General features: G+C 39.9%; 1 protein-coding gene across 2 annotated transcripts in view; it reads left to right on the top strand.

Moving 5' to 3' along the window:
- The window catches only part of NEK3 (NIMA related kinase 3), a 31124-nt gene that overhangs the window by 7682 nt on the left and 7650 nt on the right, over positions 1-15792 (top strand). The window contains exons 6-11 of one of the 2 annotated variants that reach the window (XM_025364366.1): positions 1135-1202; positions 1295-1381; positions 4406-4460; positions 7905-8105; positions 8806-8878; positions 14222-14271. In XM_025364366.1, coding sequence (XP_025220151.1) covers positions 1135-1202; positions 1295-1381; positions 4406-4460; positions 7905-8105; positions 8806-8878; positions 14222-14271 — 534 coding nt within the window. Of the gene's footprint in view, positions 1-1134; positions 1203-1294; positions 1382-4405; positions 4461-7904; positions 8106-8805; positions 8897-14221; positions 14272-15792 lie in introns of both variants that reach the window. The other variant, XM_025364365.1, reaches the window with a different exon arrangement.

Below are 15792 nucleotides of genomic sequence, written 5' to 3'. Positions count from 1 at the left end.
AAAAAAAAAAAAAAAAAAAAAAAGAAAATTTGTTACTTACTTTTCAAATTAAAATTTCGCCCACCTTTATTAAAATATAATCGACAAAAATTATGTATATTTATGATGTATAACATGATGTTTTATATATATACACACTCATTGTAAAATGATTAAATCAAGGTAATTAACGTATCTATCACCTCACATACTTATTATTTCTTTGTGGTGAGGACATTTAAGATCACTCTCAGCACTTTTTAAGTATTCTATGCGTTATTAAGTATTAAGTATTCTATGCATTATTATTAACCATAGTCACCATGTTGTACAACAGATCACTGGAACTTACTTGTCCTAACTGAAACTTTGTACCCTTTTACTTAATATTTATACTAACCAAATAAAGTAATACCTGAGAAAAAGTCATTGAAATCTCTGTAGCAGTACAGTCATGCATCACTTAGTGATAGGGGGACAAGTACTCAGAAATGCTTCGTAAGGTGATTTTGTTGTGTGAGCACCGTAGAGTGTACTTACACAAGCCTAGATGGTATAGCCTGTTACACACCTAGGCTATATAGTGTAGCCTGTTGGTTCTTGGCTAAAAACCTGTGCAGCATGTTACTGTACTGAATTTCTTAGGCAATTGTAATACAATGGTAAGTATTTGTGTATTTAAACGTAGAAAAAGTACAGTAAAAATATAGTATTATAGTCTTCTGGGACCATTGTCATATATGCCATCTGTTGTTGACTGAAATATGGTTATGCAGCACGTGACTGTGTATGTTAATGTGTCCTAGCTCTCTTTTAGTGACCACTTACTAAGTCCATGTGTTCTCAGATGGAAAACAGTCGACACCTGGGCCTGCCATGTGGCATCACCCTGACACAGGTTCTCACCGGGTCGATTGAGTCTGCTGATACAACCTAAAACTCGCTTGTTAGATTTTGAAGCACTCATCCTGAGTTTCCATGCAGGGGAATGTCTAGCTGTCAAGAGGGGATCTTGGTGTTTTGTGTTCCACTCTGGGACTCAGCTGTCAGCATTTCTACCCTTGATCTCCGTCATCAGCAGGCTTTGGAAGACAGCTTATCTGCCTCATGTTCGATGATGGAAGACATAATCTGAGTTCTTCTTTTTAAATGCAGAATATCTTCCTCACTCAAAATGGAAAAGTGAAATTGGGAGACTTTGGATCTGCCCGTCTTCTCTCCAAGTATGTGTATCTGTTCTACGGTAGTGACAGTAATCAAAACATCCATTTTCAGGAATGTTCTGTAATCATTCTTTGCCTTTTTTTGGTTTTAGTCAGATGGCATTTGCTTGTACCTATGTGGGAACACCTTATTATGTGCCTCCAGAAATTTGGGAAAACCTGCCTTATAACAATAAAAGGTGAGTGCTGCATATTTGATGTAAGGGTGCCCATTTGGTGACAGGCATTTCAGCCTGCAGATGATGCAAGAGTCCGATGTCACTTCAAAACAGATGCATGGAGCATATTGGTTTTTAAAAAATATATCTGAAAGCAGTCTGGAATCTATATTTCTAATCTATATTGCTAGGCTGCTAGATAAAAGTAATAGTTTTCCAATTGCTATTAATTATAGCTGAGAGGAGCAAATGCTGAAAGAAAGGCCAGTCATTCTAGGGACGGTATGAATTATATCAGTGGTTCCCAAACTTTGCTGCTCCCACTTACAAAAATCCCAAATCCCAGGTTGCATCTACACTAATTAAATCATAATGGCAAAGGGTGAGAAGCAGGCACCAGTAATTTTTCAAGATCATTGGGTGATTCCAGTGTACAGCAACGTTTGATAATCAATAGATTGTGTCATTGAGTTGGCATTTACAGGGCTAGATTATAAACTTGGTTGATAGGTAAATTGATTGAAGGAGGTTAGTGTGAAGGTCTTAATGATTTTTTTTTTTTTTTTTTTTTTGAGACGGAGTCTCGCTGTGCTCCCAGGCTGGAATGCAGTGGTGTGATCTCGGCTCACTGCAAGCTCCGCCTCCCAGGTTCACGCCATTCTCCCGCCTCAGCCTCCCAAGTAGCTGAGACTACAGGCGCCCGCCACCACGCCCGGCTAGTTTTTTGTATTTTTAGTAGAGACGGGGTTTCACCATGTTAGCCAGGATAGTCTCGATCTCCTGACCTCGTGATCCACCTGCCTCGGCCTCCCAAAGTGCTGGGATTACAGGCTTGAGCCACCGCACCCGGCCAGGTCTTAATGATTTAAAATGCAGTGTTTTTTTCTGAATATAAGTTATATGTGCCTATTGTGGGGATGGACGTGCAGGGAAGATTGGAAATAGACCTGTAAGAAAGGACACGGAAATCACCCACTCTTCCCAACTGCCAGTAATATTTTAATGTTTTTTTCTTCATTCACTTTTCCCCCTAAAAGTATATATATAATTTTATATATATATATAAAGTATATTTTATATATAATTTGCTTTTGTCATTTTATATTATAGTCATTTCCCCATATACTTAAACTCTTCATAAATTTTCTAATGGCTGCATATATTTTACTATATGGCACTTCCAAAATTTACTTAGTAATTCCTCTGTTGTTGGCCTTATATTTCTAGATTTCAGTCTCATAAACAGTGCTGTAATTAACATACCTTTTGTATATAAATTTATCCTTGTTTTATATCACATTCTTGGCATGGATTCCTAGAAGGAGAAACAACACTGTTGTTACTTTATGCTGACTTGCTTTCTGAAAAGCAAATATACTAAATAGGTTTCTTAAAGAGTAGAATGGACTGAATGGGGGCGAAACAGCTCTACAGGGACTTGTTGGGACAATTGAGGAAATTTGGGTATGCAGTAAATATTAAATAATGTTACTGAATTGAGATTAAATTCCTTGGATGTGATAACAGTATTGTGTTTATGAGGGAAAGTGTACGTCTTTGTTCTTAGGAGATACATGCTGATGTGTGTAGGGATGAAGTGTTTGATACCTGCAACCTTTTTTTTTTTTTTCTTTGAGATGGAGTCTCACTCTGTTGCCCAGGCTTGAGTGCAATGACACAATCTTGGCTCACTGCACTCCGCCTCATGGGTTCAAGTGATTCTCCTGCCTCAGCTTCCTGAGTAGCTGGGACTACAGGCACCTGCCGCTACACCCGGCTAATTTTTATATTTTTTAGTAGAGGCGGGGTTTCACCATATTGGCCAGGCTGGTCTCGAACTGCTGACCTTCTGATCTGCCCTCCTCAGCCTCCCAAAGTGCTAGGATTACAGGTGTGAACCACCACGCCCGGCCTGCAACCTTTTTTCGAGAGATTCAGATAGATACAGAGGAGGGAGATTAGCACCCAAACATGGCCAATGAAAATGATTGGGGAACCTAGATAAGGGCATGTCGACATTTGCGACTTTTCTGTAGATTTGAAATTAAAATAGAAAACTAAAAGGGGAAATAGTTGGTAAAAACCATTAATTAAAATAAAAAAATACCATTTAGAAAAGTCTGGAGGAGCTAGGCCTGGTGGTGCGTGCTTATAGTCCCAACTACCTGGGAGGCTGAGGCAGGAGGATTGCTTGAGCCCAGGAGTTCAAGGCAGCAGTACAGTGACATCATGCCTGTGAATAACCACTGCACTCCAGCCTGGGCAACACAGTGAGACCCCATCCCTTAAAAAAAAGAAAACGGTGGCTGGGCGCAGTGGCTCATGCCTGTAATCCCAGCACTTTGGGAGGCTGAGGCCAGCAGATCACGAGGTCAGGAGATCGAGACCATCGTGGCTAACACGGTGAAACCCCGTCTCTACTAAAAAGAATACAGAAAAAAAAAAAATTAGCCAGGCGTGGTTGCGGGCGCCTGTAGTCCCAGCTACTTGGGAGACTGAGGCAGGAGAGTGACGTGAACCCGGGAGGCAGAACTTGCAGTGAACCGAGATTGCACCACTGCACTCCAGCCAGGGCGACAGAGCAAGACTCCGTCTCAAAAGAAAAAAAAGGAAAGGAAGAATCCTATCCCTTAGAGCCATCCAGCAGACTGTGTGGAAAGTAGAGAGCTGCCCAGCAGGAGATGTGATCAAAGGCTGGGTGCTGTGTCTGGGGTGGTGGGAATAGAAGCCGCACTGGATGCCTTCCAGAGTCCTTCTCCAGCTGTGATCAGCTGAGTCTGTAAATATTCCCTCTCGCTACTGAATTCCCAAATGCTACTGAAGTGATATTTTAACCACCCTGATTTGAAGGGGTGGGGATTAAAGAGCAGAGAGTTTTATTGTGAACATTACTCTTAGGAAGTATCTAGGTGTTAGACCAAAATTATATGTTTTAATACCTGGGAATTACTTGTGATATCTGTTCTTATTAAAGGTAAGAAATTATTTTTTGTTCTAGAAAATACATAACCCACTTGTGATTACATTGCTTCTTTATGCTTTCAGTGACATCTGGTCCTTGGGATGCATTCTGTATGAACTCTGTACCCTTAGGCATCCAGTAAGTATGGCATGCAAAATGGAAAAGGCAGCCTGTCATATCTAGCTGAGTCCTAATAATGTGACAGATTCTAGTTGGCAGTTTGCTTCCCTAGGATGAAGTCATTATAAAAGTTTGTATATGTTTCCAGTGCAGTCATCTGCCCTGAGTTAGTTTTGTAGCATATACTAATAGGAAATTTCCATTATTTAGTTTTGCTGTGCAATACATAACCTTTCTCTCTCTCTTTTTCTTTCTCTTTTCCTCTTTTCTTTCTTTTTGCTATTCTTAATTTTTTATTTTGATAAATATAAAATTTGCCATGTTATCCATTTTTAAGTATACATTTCATTGTCATTAATTACATTCACAATATTGTGCAACCATCACTACTATCTCTTTGGGGGTTTTGTTTTGTTTTGTTTTGTTTTAGAGACGGAGTCTTGCCCTGTTACCCAGTCTGGAGTGAAGTGGCGCGATCTCAGCTCACTGCAGCCTCCACCTCCTGGGTTCAAGTGATTCTCCTGCCTCAGCCTCCCAAGTAGCTGGGAGTACAGGTGCATACCACCATGCCCAGCTAATTGTGTGTGTGTGTTTTTACTAGAGACATTTTTGTATTTTTTTGTATTTCCCCATGTTGACCAGGCTGGTCTCAAACTTCTGACCTCAGGTGATCCACTCGCCTCAGCCTCCCAAAGTGCTGGGATTACAGGTGTGAGCCACTACGCCCAGCCACTACTATCTCTTTGTAAAACTTTTGTCATTACCCCAACCAGAAATTCTGTACCCATTAAACAGTTACTCCCCATTTCTTCCCTTTCCCCAGCCCCCCTAGTCTAATTTCTGCCTCATGAATTTGCATATTCTAGATATTTCATACAACTGGAATTATACAACATTTGCCTTTTTGTGTCTGGTTTATTTCACTAGCACAGTGTTTTCAAGGTTTATTCATATTGTAACATCTATCAGGATTCCATTCCTTTTTATGGCTGAATAGTATTCCATTTAGTGTATAGACATGTTTATCCATTCATCTGTTGAGGGACACTTGAGTTGTTTCTGTCTTTTGGCTGTTGTAAATAATGCTGTTATGAACAATGGTGTACAGGTATCTGTTAGAGTCCCTGATTCCAAATTTTGAGGTCTGTATCTAGCAGTGGAACTGCCGGCTCATATGGGAATTGTATTTAGCTTTTTGAGGAAGCACCAAACTTTGCAAGAGTGGCTGCATCATTTTTTTCCTCACAGCTTTTTGCAGTTAGATTTCACTTATATGAGTTTCCTCTCTAACTGACATATCATGAAAACATAGACTTTGCCCTATATGAACCAAAAAAAGGTTAAATAACTTGTCCTGCTTGTTCAGCCATAGTTTATTACATAGAACAACAACTGCAGGGCTAATTCCTATTAGTTCTTAGCTTTGCATAGAAATAAATTCTGTTCTTTGGGCACAGATTGAAAGTTGACTTTTTTGCAGATGTACTTGAGGGCACGTAGACCTCAGAAGAGGGTGAATGGTTGAGAAACAATCGTCATCACTACCAGATGAAAGTAACTCAAACTGAAGACACCTGGTATTAATGAGAGGTTATCTTTGAATATAAGTGGTTTATAATGATAGCTACACAGGACAACTTGCGGAACCTTTAAAATGCTGATGCCTAGGCCCACAGCACAGTGATTGAAATAAAATCTCTGAAAATGTCCTGGGCATTACTGTTTTTAAAACAGGTGATTACAATGTACAGCCCAAGTTGAGAGCCACCATAGTCTACGAATAAAATTATTTTTAAAATTCCAACATCTTTTAATTCTTTACTTCCTGATTGTATGGGATGTACACATTCTTCTTTTTTCTAGCAAGAATGAGTATTAAGGACTATGGTGCCCAGAATATTTGGCACGAGATCTGTCATCCCTTGTCTGCTCGAAGACAAAAGTTGTTCTCAAACCTTTAGGAAATGCAGATAGTGTAATGGTTAAAAAGCCGGAGGCGAAGCAGATTCAGCAGTATTTGTCATTATCAGCATTTGTACTTTGTTACGTGTTGATTTTTCTTTTTCATATATTCACTTGCATTTTTTATTCACAGGACAATATACTTTTTTGAAAATAAACTTCTTTTAAATTTTAAAACAGTTTTAGATTTACAGAAAAATTACAAAGATAGTACAAAAAGCTTCCATATATGCCAAACTGTAATTAACATCGAACATAGCCTTGAGGTGTAGAAACATTTCTTAAGCAAGATTCAACAAGCAGAAACTATTAAGGAAAAATGATGAATAAATTTGACTATACTAAATTTTAAAGATACCATAAATAAAAACAATATACAGATCAGCAGAAAACATTTTCAAATGTAACTAGCAGCAAATTAATAAAATATCTTTTTTTTAATTTTTATTTTAAGTTCTGGGGTACATGTTCAGAGTATGCAACTTTATTACATAGGTAAACGTGTGCCATTGGTGATTTGCTGCACCTATCAACCCATCATGTAGGTATTAGGGCAATACACTTTCAAGGAAGAATGCTAACACATTCTTTCATAAGCATTTCCAAGGCTGACATCTCATGTTAGTTCTGATGTATTTATTATACATTGAAAACTTTAAAAATTTTACTCCAGTCTGTCGTCGTATATCCCACAGTGTTACTCGTCAAATTTTAATAGCTGCTTTAATGATGGGAATGGTTAAAAAGGATTTTGCAGTAGAAGTTTAAAATTGGAAAAGTCTGGCCAGGTGCTGTGGCTCATGCGTGTAATCTCAGCACTTTGGGAAGCCAAAGTGGGAGGATCGTTTGAGCCCAGGAGTTCAAGACCAGCCTGGACAACATAGCAAGACTCTGCCTCTAAAAAAAAAAAAAAATTAAAAATTAGCTGGGCATGGTGGCATATGCCTGTAGTCCTAGCTATTTGGGAGGCTGAGGTGGGAGGAGCACTTGAGCCCGGGAGGTCAAGGATGCAGTGAGCTGTGATTGCACCGTTGCACTCAAGCCAAAAAACCACCTGTAGAAAACCAGAAAAGTCTGAAGTGCGTGTTGCTATGGAGCAGGCCTGGCAGTTTCTGGGGAGGGGCAGAGCAAAGGGATATTACACTTATTATAAACCTTTTAGTATCATTTGATGTTTTAAAAAGCCATATGTATATATTACTTTGATTTTCAATATATACTTATAATGTATATCTGCAAAATTATTAGGACTAATAAGGTAGACAAAGCAGGCATTGATGGAAATACTTTTTCTAGATGCCAAAGGTTTTTACCATTCATGCTTGACTTTCTCCTAAACCACCTTAAGATTATATAATGATATCTTAACGGTACCTCTAGACAGAAAAATGACCAGATAGCAGATATGTTTATAAAATTAAAATAGTCTACATAACTGGTAGTTTCTTACTTCCATTTCTTCCCCTGTATCTGCTTGTAAAGTTCAATTTTTCTTTTCAGTTTCAGGCAAATAGTTGGAAAAATCTTATCCTCAAAGTGTGTCAAGGGTCCATCAGTCCTCTGCCATCTCATTACTCCTACGAACTTCAGTTCCTAGTCAAGCAGATGTTTAAAAGGAATCCCTCACATCGCCCCTCGGCTACAACGCTTCTCTCTCAAGGCATCATAGCTCGGCTTGTCCACAAGTGCCTACCCCCCGAGGTATGATCTGTGTTGGATTGGCTGTGAACAGTTTTCAAGTGTATGGTAAAATGATTTGTTATCTTTTAACATTACATGTTACATGTGCTCATCAAAATCCAAATGGTACAGAAGTATATTAAAAATAAAAAATTAAAACCTCCTTTCCTTCCTCTTTTCCCCCCAACAATGCTATTGCCCAAGTATAATCACAGTTTGTATATCCTTCCAGACCTTTTTTAGACATATATAAATGTCTGCATTTGTCTATCTAAATTATATGTACTTTTTTTTTTTGAGATGGAGTCTCGCCCTGTCGCCCAGGCTGGAGTGCAGTGGCATGATCTTAGCTCACTGCAACGTCCACCACCCTGGTTCAAGCAATTCCCCTGCCTCAGCCTCCCAAGTAGCTGGTATTACAGGCACACACCACCATGTCCGGCTAATTTTTTTGTATTAGTAGAGACAGGGTTTCACCATGTTAGCCAGATTGGTCTCGAACTCCTCACCTCAAGCAATCTGCCCGCCTCGGCTTCCCAAAGTGCTGGGATTACAGGTGTGAGCCACCATGCCTGGCGTATATGTACTTTTTTAAGTGGCACTTTTGTTTTTCAACCTGAAATATTATTGTGCTGAAAATGCTGATGGTGAAATGATATCACAGCAGTATCTATAGAAAAGTATGTTTTCACATCTTTAAATTCTCAACTTTAAATTTCAGATCATCATGGAATATGGTGAAGAGGTATTAGAAGAAATAAAAAATTCGAAGCATAATACACCAAGAAAAAAAAGTAAGAATTTTGGACAGAGTATTTTTTAAGTGCTCTTTTAAAAATATACTATAACAGAAAAGAAACACATAATTTTTAAGTTATTAGAGATGATTATCAGAGATACTCCTCAAATGAACATTTTCTTTTTGTTATTTTAGATGTAATTCTGTACTGAATACTGTCCTTTTTGATCCCTGAAACAATTGGGGTTTTAAAAAGCCTAGTTTTGGATATTTTAATGACGGAAAGATGATGCCGTCATTATTAGTACCATATTTTCTCTGGCTTGTTGTGTAGGTCAGGCAGAAGGCTTCTTCTGTGGGCTGACCTGACAATCTGTCCAGGAAAATATGGCACTAATCTTGTAGGAAAATGTATCCCAAGTTTCTGAAGAACCATCATGTAAACAGACTTTTTGAAAAGAGAAGCTTTTCTTTTTTATATATATATATTATTATTATTGTTATTATACTTTATGTTCTAGGGTACGTGTGCACAACGTGCAGGTTTGTTACATATGCATACATGTGCCATGTTGGTGTGCTGCACCCATTAACTCGTCATTTACATTAGATATATCTCCTAATGCTCCCCCCTCCCCTAACCCCGCAACAGGCCCCGGTGTGTGATGTTCCTCTTCCTGTGTCCAAGTGATCTCATTGTTCAGTTCCCACCTATGAGTGAGAACATGCGGTGTTTGGTTTTCTGTTCTTGCGATAGTTTGCTGAGAATGATGATTTCCAGCTGCATCCCTGTCCCTAAAAGGACACTAATTCATCCTTTTTTATGGCTGCATAGTATTCCATGGTGTATATGTGCCACGTTTTCTTAATCCAGTCTGTCACTGATGGACATTTGGGTTGATTCCAAGTCTTTGCTATTGTGAATAGTATGACTTATAATCCTTTATAGCAGCATGACTTATAATCCTTTGGGTATATCCCCAGTAATGGGATGGCTGGGTCAAATGGTATTTCTAGTTTTAGATCCTTGAGGAATCGCCACACTGTTTTCCACAATAGTTGAACTAGTTTACAGTCCCACCAACAGTGTAAAAGTGTTCCTATTTCTCCACATCCTCTCCAGCACCTGTTGTTTCCTGATTTTTTAATGATTGCCATTCTAACTGGTGTGAGATGGTATCTCATTGTGGTTTTGATTTGCATTTCTCTGATGGCCACTGATGATGAGCATTTTTTCATGTGTCTGTTGCCAGCATAAATGTCTTCTTTTGAGAAGTGTCTGTTCATATCCTTTGCCCACTTTTTGATGGGGTCGTTTGTTTTTTTCTTGTAAATCTGATTGAGTTCTTTGTATGTTCTGGATATTAGCCCTTTGTCAGATGAGTAGATTGCAAAAATTTTCTCCCATTCTGTAGGTTGCCTGTTCACTCTGATGGTAGTTTCTTTTGCTGTGCAAAAGCTCTTTAGTTTAATTAGATCCCATTTGTCAATTTTGGCTTTTGTTGTCATTGCTTTTGGTGTTTTAGACATGAAGTCTTTGCCCATGCCTATGTCCTGAATGGTATTGCCTAGATTTTCTTCTAGGGTTTTTATGGTTTTAGATCTAACATTTAAGTCACTAATCCATCTTGAATTAATTTTTGTATAAGGAGTAAGGAAGGGATCCAGTGTCAGCTTTCTACTTATGGCTAGCCAATTATCCCAGCACCATTTATTAAATAGAGAATCCTTTCCCCATTTCTTGTTTCTGTCAGATTTGTCAAAGATCAGATGGTTGTAGATGGGTGGTATTATTTCTGAGGGCTCTGTTCTGTTCCACTGGTTTATATCTCTGTTTTGGTACCAGTACCATGCTGTTTTGGTTACTGTAGCCTTGTTGTATAGTTTGAAGTCAGGTAGCGTAATGCCTCCAGCTTTGTTCTTTTGATTTAGGATTGTCTTGGCAGTGCAGGCTCTTTTTTGGTTCCATATGAACTTTAAAGTAGTTTCTTCCAGTTCTGTGAAGAAAGTCATTGGTAGCTTAATGGGGATGGCATTGAATCTGTAAATAACCTTGGGCAGTATGGCCATTTTCACAATATTGATTCTTCCTATCCATGAGCATGGAATGTTCTTCCATTTATTTGTATCCTCTTTTATTTCATTGCACAGTGGTTTGTAGTTCTCCTTGAAGAGGTCCTTCACATCCCTTGTAAGTTGGATTCCTAGGTATTTTATTCCCTTTGAAGCAATTGTGAATGGGAGTTCATTCATGATTTGGCTCTGTTTGTCTGTTACTGGTGTATAAGAATGCTTGTGATTTTTGCATGTTGATTTTGTATCCTGAGACTTTGCTGAAGTTTCTTATCAGCTTGAGGAGATTTTGGGCTGAGACGATGGGGTTTTCTAAATATCCTGTCATGTCATCTGCAAACAGGGGCAATCTGACTTCTTCTTTTCCTAATTGAATACCCTGTATTTCTTTCTCTTGCCTGATTGTCCTGGCCAGAACTTCCAACACTATGTTGAATAGGAGTGGTGAGAGAGGGCATCCCTGTCTTGTGGCTATTTTTAAGGGGAATGCTTCCAGTTTTTGTCCATTCAGTGTGATATTGGCTGTGGGTTTGTCATAAATAGCTCTTACTATTTTGAGATACGTTCCATCAATACCAAATTTATTGAGAGTTTTTAGCATGAAGGGCTGTTGAATTTTGTCAAAGGCCTTTTCTGCATCTATTGAGATAATCATGTGGTTTTTGTCTTTGGTTCTGTTTATATTTGCATATGTTGAACCAGCCTTGCATCCCAGGGATGAAGCCCACTTGATCATGGTGGACAAGCTTTTTGATGTGGTGCTGGATTCGGTTTGCCAGTATTTTACTGAGGATTTTTGCAAAGCTGTTCATCAGGGATATTGGTCTAAAATTCTCTTTTTTTGTTGTGTCTCTGCCAGGCTTTGGTATCAGGATGATGTTGGCCTCATAAAATGAGTAGGGAGGATTCCCTCTTTTTCTATTGATTGGAATAGTTACAGAAGGAATGGTACCAGCTCCTCCTTGTACCTCTGGTAGAATTCAGCTGTGAATCCATCTGGTCCTGGACTTTTTTTGGTTGGTAGGCTATTAATTATTGCCTCAATTTCAGAGCCTACTATTGGTATCATCAGGGATTCAACTTCTTCCTGGTTTAGTCTTGGTAGAGTGTATGTGTCCAGGAATTTATCCATTTCTTCTAGGTTAGAAGAGAAGCTTTTCTAATGTAAACTGTGGACTCTGGGTGCTGGGTGGTAGTGATGTGTCAGAGTAGGCTCATTGACTGTAAAGGTGCAGCATGTTGGTATTGGGGAGGTACTGTGTGTGGGGGGACAGGTGATATATGGGACTCTCTGTACTCACCACTCAGTTTTATGGTGAACCTAAAACTGCTTGGTTTTTTTTGAAATGGAGCTTCACTCTTGTTGCCCAGGCTGGAGTGCAATGGCACAATCTCGGCTCACTGCAACCTCTGCCTCCCAGGTTCAAGCGATTCTCTTGCCTCAGCCTCCCAAGTAGCTAGGATTACAGGCATGTGCCACCATGCCTGGCTAATTGTTTGAATTTAGCAGAGATGGGGGTTTCACTATGTTGGTCAGACTGGTCTCGAACTCCTGACCTCAGGTGATCCACCCACCTCGGCCTCCCAAAGTGCTGGGATTACAGGCCTGAGCCACTGTGTCTGGCCTAAAACTGCTCTTAAACAATAAAATATCCTAATTAAAAACAAAAACCAGAGGCTTTTCCAAAGTTGTGAATCATCCACATAATAGCTGCATGAAATTTTCATACATCTATAGTCTATCCTGAGAAAATATCAAATTTAATTTATTGTCTCTTTAGAAGTTGTCATCTCTGAATTTTTTTCAAAGCTATTTTTATTCCTTGTCCTTTCTCATCAGTGATTTCCTTCTGAAGAAATCCAACAGAGCTAGTAGCTATGAACAGAATACAGGAGAAGAATTAAGAAGTGTGGGAGATCACCCACTGCTGGTACATGTTGCAAAACCTCCATTGCCTGGTGCTCTTTATCATAATGTTATATGCAGATACTACAAAAGAAACATTTTGAGAACTGTATTTTTTTCTTAAACTTAACTTTTAAATGTTGTTTTTGGAAGGATGCAAACCCTTCAGTCTTACAACTCAACCTTTTCTCCATTAGTTAAGAGATAGCCAGTTACCTTTGTTTTACCAGTTTGCTTTAGCATAGGTGTTATTCTGTGGCTTTTGTTCACATCCCAGGGTAGTGGGAAATTAGTTTTAAAATGCTGGGCAAGAAAAAAAGAGACTAAGAAAAATTTCAAGGTAGTTTGGAAAAGTGTAGGTTTTTTAAAATTAACTTTATTTTATTTTTGAGACAGAGTCTCACTCTGTCTCCCAGGCTGGAGTGCAGTGGTACGATCTTGACTCATTGCAACCCCTGCCTCCCGGGCTCAAGCAATTCTCATGCCTTAGCCTCCAGAGTGGCTGGGACTACAGGCGTGTGCCACCATACCTGGCTAATTTTTTTTTTTTTTGGTAGAGACAGGGTTTCACCATGTTGACCAGACTGGTCTCAAACTCCTGACCTCAGGTGATCCACCTGCCTTGGCCTCCCAAAGTGCTGGGATTACAGGGATAAGCCACTGTACCCGGCCGAAAAAGTGTAGTGTTACAGTTTCTAAAGAGGAATAAAGTAGTTAGAGAAATGCCACCAAACTGGGACCATATGTCTGATGGCATCTCCAGTTTCATCTGTAGACAGACCAGAACAATGAAATGGAACAGGGCAGGGATCGCATCTGACTTGCTCACTCTTGTATTCTCAGTGTATCATCATCCATGTTCAATAGCAATTTTTTAAAATGTTGAGTGAATAACGGACATGAACCACAGGGCTCTGCCAGAGAAAAATGAGGCATAGCCATTCCTACCAAAGGGATCAATTGCCAGAGTTCTCTCCTGACTCCTCCTGCTGGTCTCTTCTGAGTTAATAAACGGCTCACTTCTTCTTAGGGATACCTATTCCACCAGCTGTGATAGCTCACAGGAAAAGCATGGACTCCACTAGCTAGCATGCACCAAAGGGGATAATGACCTTAAGTATGCAGAGTATGTTACCTCTTAGTGCTTAAATGGGTTGGCATAAGTGAGCAGAGATGTCTTTTAACTTTTAGATTTTAACTTTAGGAATGAAACAGTGGAAATAACCTCTTTCAACAACTGAGATGTATTATTAGGTAATTAAAGCTTGTTATTCCCATTCAGGATATCAGAGAGCTTTGGTTCTTTGACTTTAATAACCTCACTCACTTTTCCAGCTGTATGCAGATCATATTAGGAACTTAATAAGATGATCCTTTATGTGTTTTATCTTTCTACCTTCTCTCTCTCTCTTTTAAAAGCAAACCCCAGCAGAATCAGGATAACTTTGGGAAATGAAGCAAGCACAGTGGTAAGTGCTTTAAAATTACATTTATGAGGCTGGGCGTGGTGGCTCACACCTGTAATCCCAGCTCTTTGGGAGGCTGAAGCAGGTGGATCACCTGAGGTCAGGAATTGGAGACCTGCCTGGCCAACATGGTGAAACCCCGTCTCTACTAAAATTACAAAAATTAGCCAGGCATGTTGGCATGCACTTGTAATCCCAGCTACTCGGGAGGTTGAGGCAGGAGAATCAAGTGAACCTGGAGACGGAGGTTGCAGTGAGCTGAGATTGCGCCATTGCACTCCAGCCTGGGCAACAAGAGTGAAACTCCATGTCAAAAAAAAAAAAAAAAAAATACATTTATGAAATATCTACCTCCTGGATACTGGGTACCCTTCAGTGCTGTAAGATATTTGGAAGACCCGTCCCTCTAGTTAAGTACTTCTTCCTTCATCTTTTGGTATGTGAAAGAACTGGTAGCTGTTCATCTGCACTGTCAGCTGAACCACTTTGGGTCACCATTTATTGTTTACTTTTCCATTTGTTATTATTTTTTGAGTCGGAGTCTCACTCTGTCTCCCAGGCTGGAGTGCAGTGGCACGATCTTGGCTCACTGCAAGCCCCGCCTCGCGGGTTCACACCATTCTCCTGCCTCAGCCTCCTGAGTACCTGCCTCAGCCTCCCAGAGTGCTGGGATTACGGGCGTGAGCCACCGTGCCTGGCCTCCATTTTTTATTATTGATGACAGTGGTTTCAATACAGATGTGAAAGAATTTTGTCTTGCTTTCAGTCATGAAAATCTTGTGTTATGCTGGCTTTTTTTTTTTTTTTTTAGGTAGAGTGTCACTTTGGCATCCAAACTGGAGCGCAGTGGCGTGAACATGGTTCACTGCATCTTCGAACTCCTGGGCTCAAGTGATCCTCCCACCTCAGTCTCTCAAAGTGCTGGGATTATAGGTGTGAGCCATTGGGCATGGCTGCTTTTTGGTTTGTTTGTTTGTTTATTTTGAAGCAGAATCTCCCTCTGCCACCCAGACTGGAGTGCAGTGGCGCAATCATGGCTCACTGCAACCTCTGCCTCCTGGGTTCAAGCGATTCTCATGCCTCAGCCTCTTGGTTAGCTAGGAACACAGGCATGAGCCACCATGCCCAGCTAAGTTTTTGTCTTTTTAGTAGAGGTGGGGTTTTGCTGTGTTGGCCAGGCTGGTGGTGAACTCCTGACCTCATGTGATCTGCCTGCCTTGGCTTCCCAAAGTGCTAGGATTACAGGTGTGAGCCACCACGTATGGCCTGCTTTTTGTTTTTTTATGGTGGTACAATATGCATAACATAAAATGTGCCATTTTAGCCAATTCTAAGTGTACAATTCAGTGGTGTTAATTACATTCATAATATTGTGCAACTATCACTACTATCTATTTCCAAAACTTTTTATCATCCCAAACAGAAACTCTGTACCTGTTAAACAATAACTCCCACTTCCACCACTGCAGCCCCTGGCAGCCTCTAATCTCAAATCTGGTAGCCCCTGGTAGCTGCTCAAATCTT

Source organism: Theropithecus gelada, chromosome 17 (assembly GCF_003255815.1).
Source record: "Theropithecus gelada isolate Dixy chromosome 17, Tgel_1.0, whole genome shotgun sequence".
Taxonomy (NCBI): Eukaryota; Metazoa; Chordata; class Mammalia; order Primates; family Cercopithecidae; genus Theropithecus; species Theropithecus gelada.
This window is presented reverse-complemented; position numbering and strand designations above follow the sequence as displayed.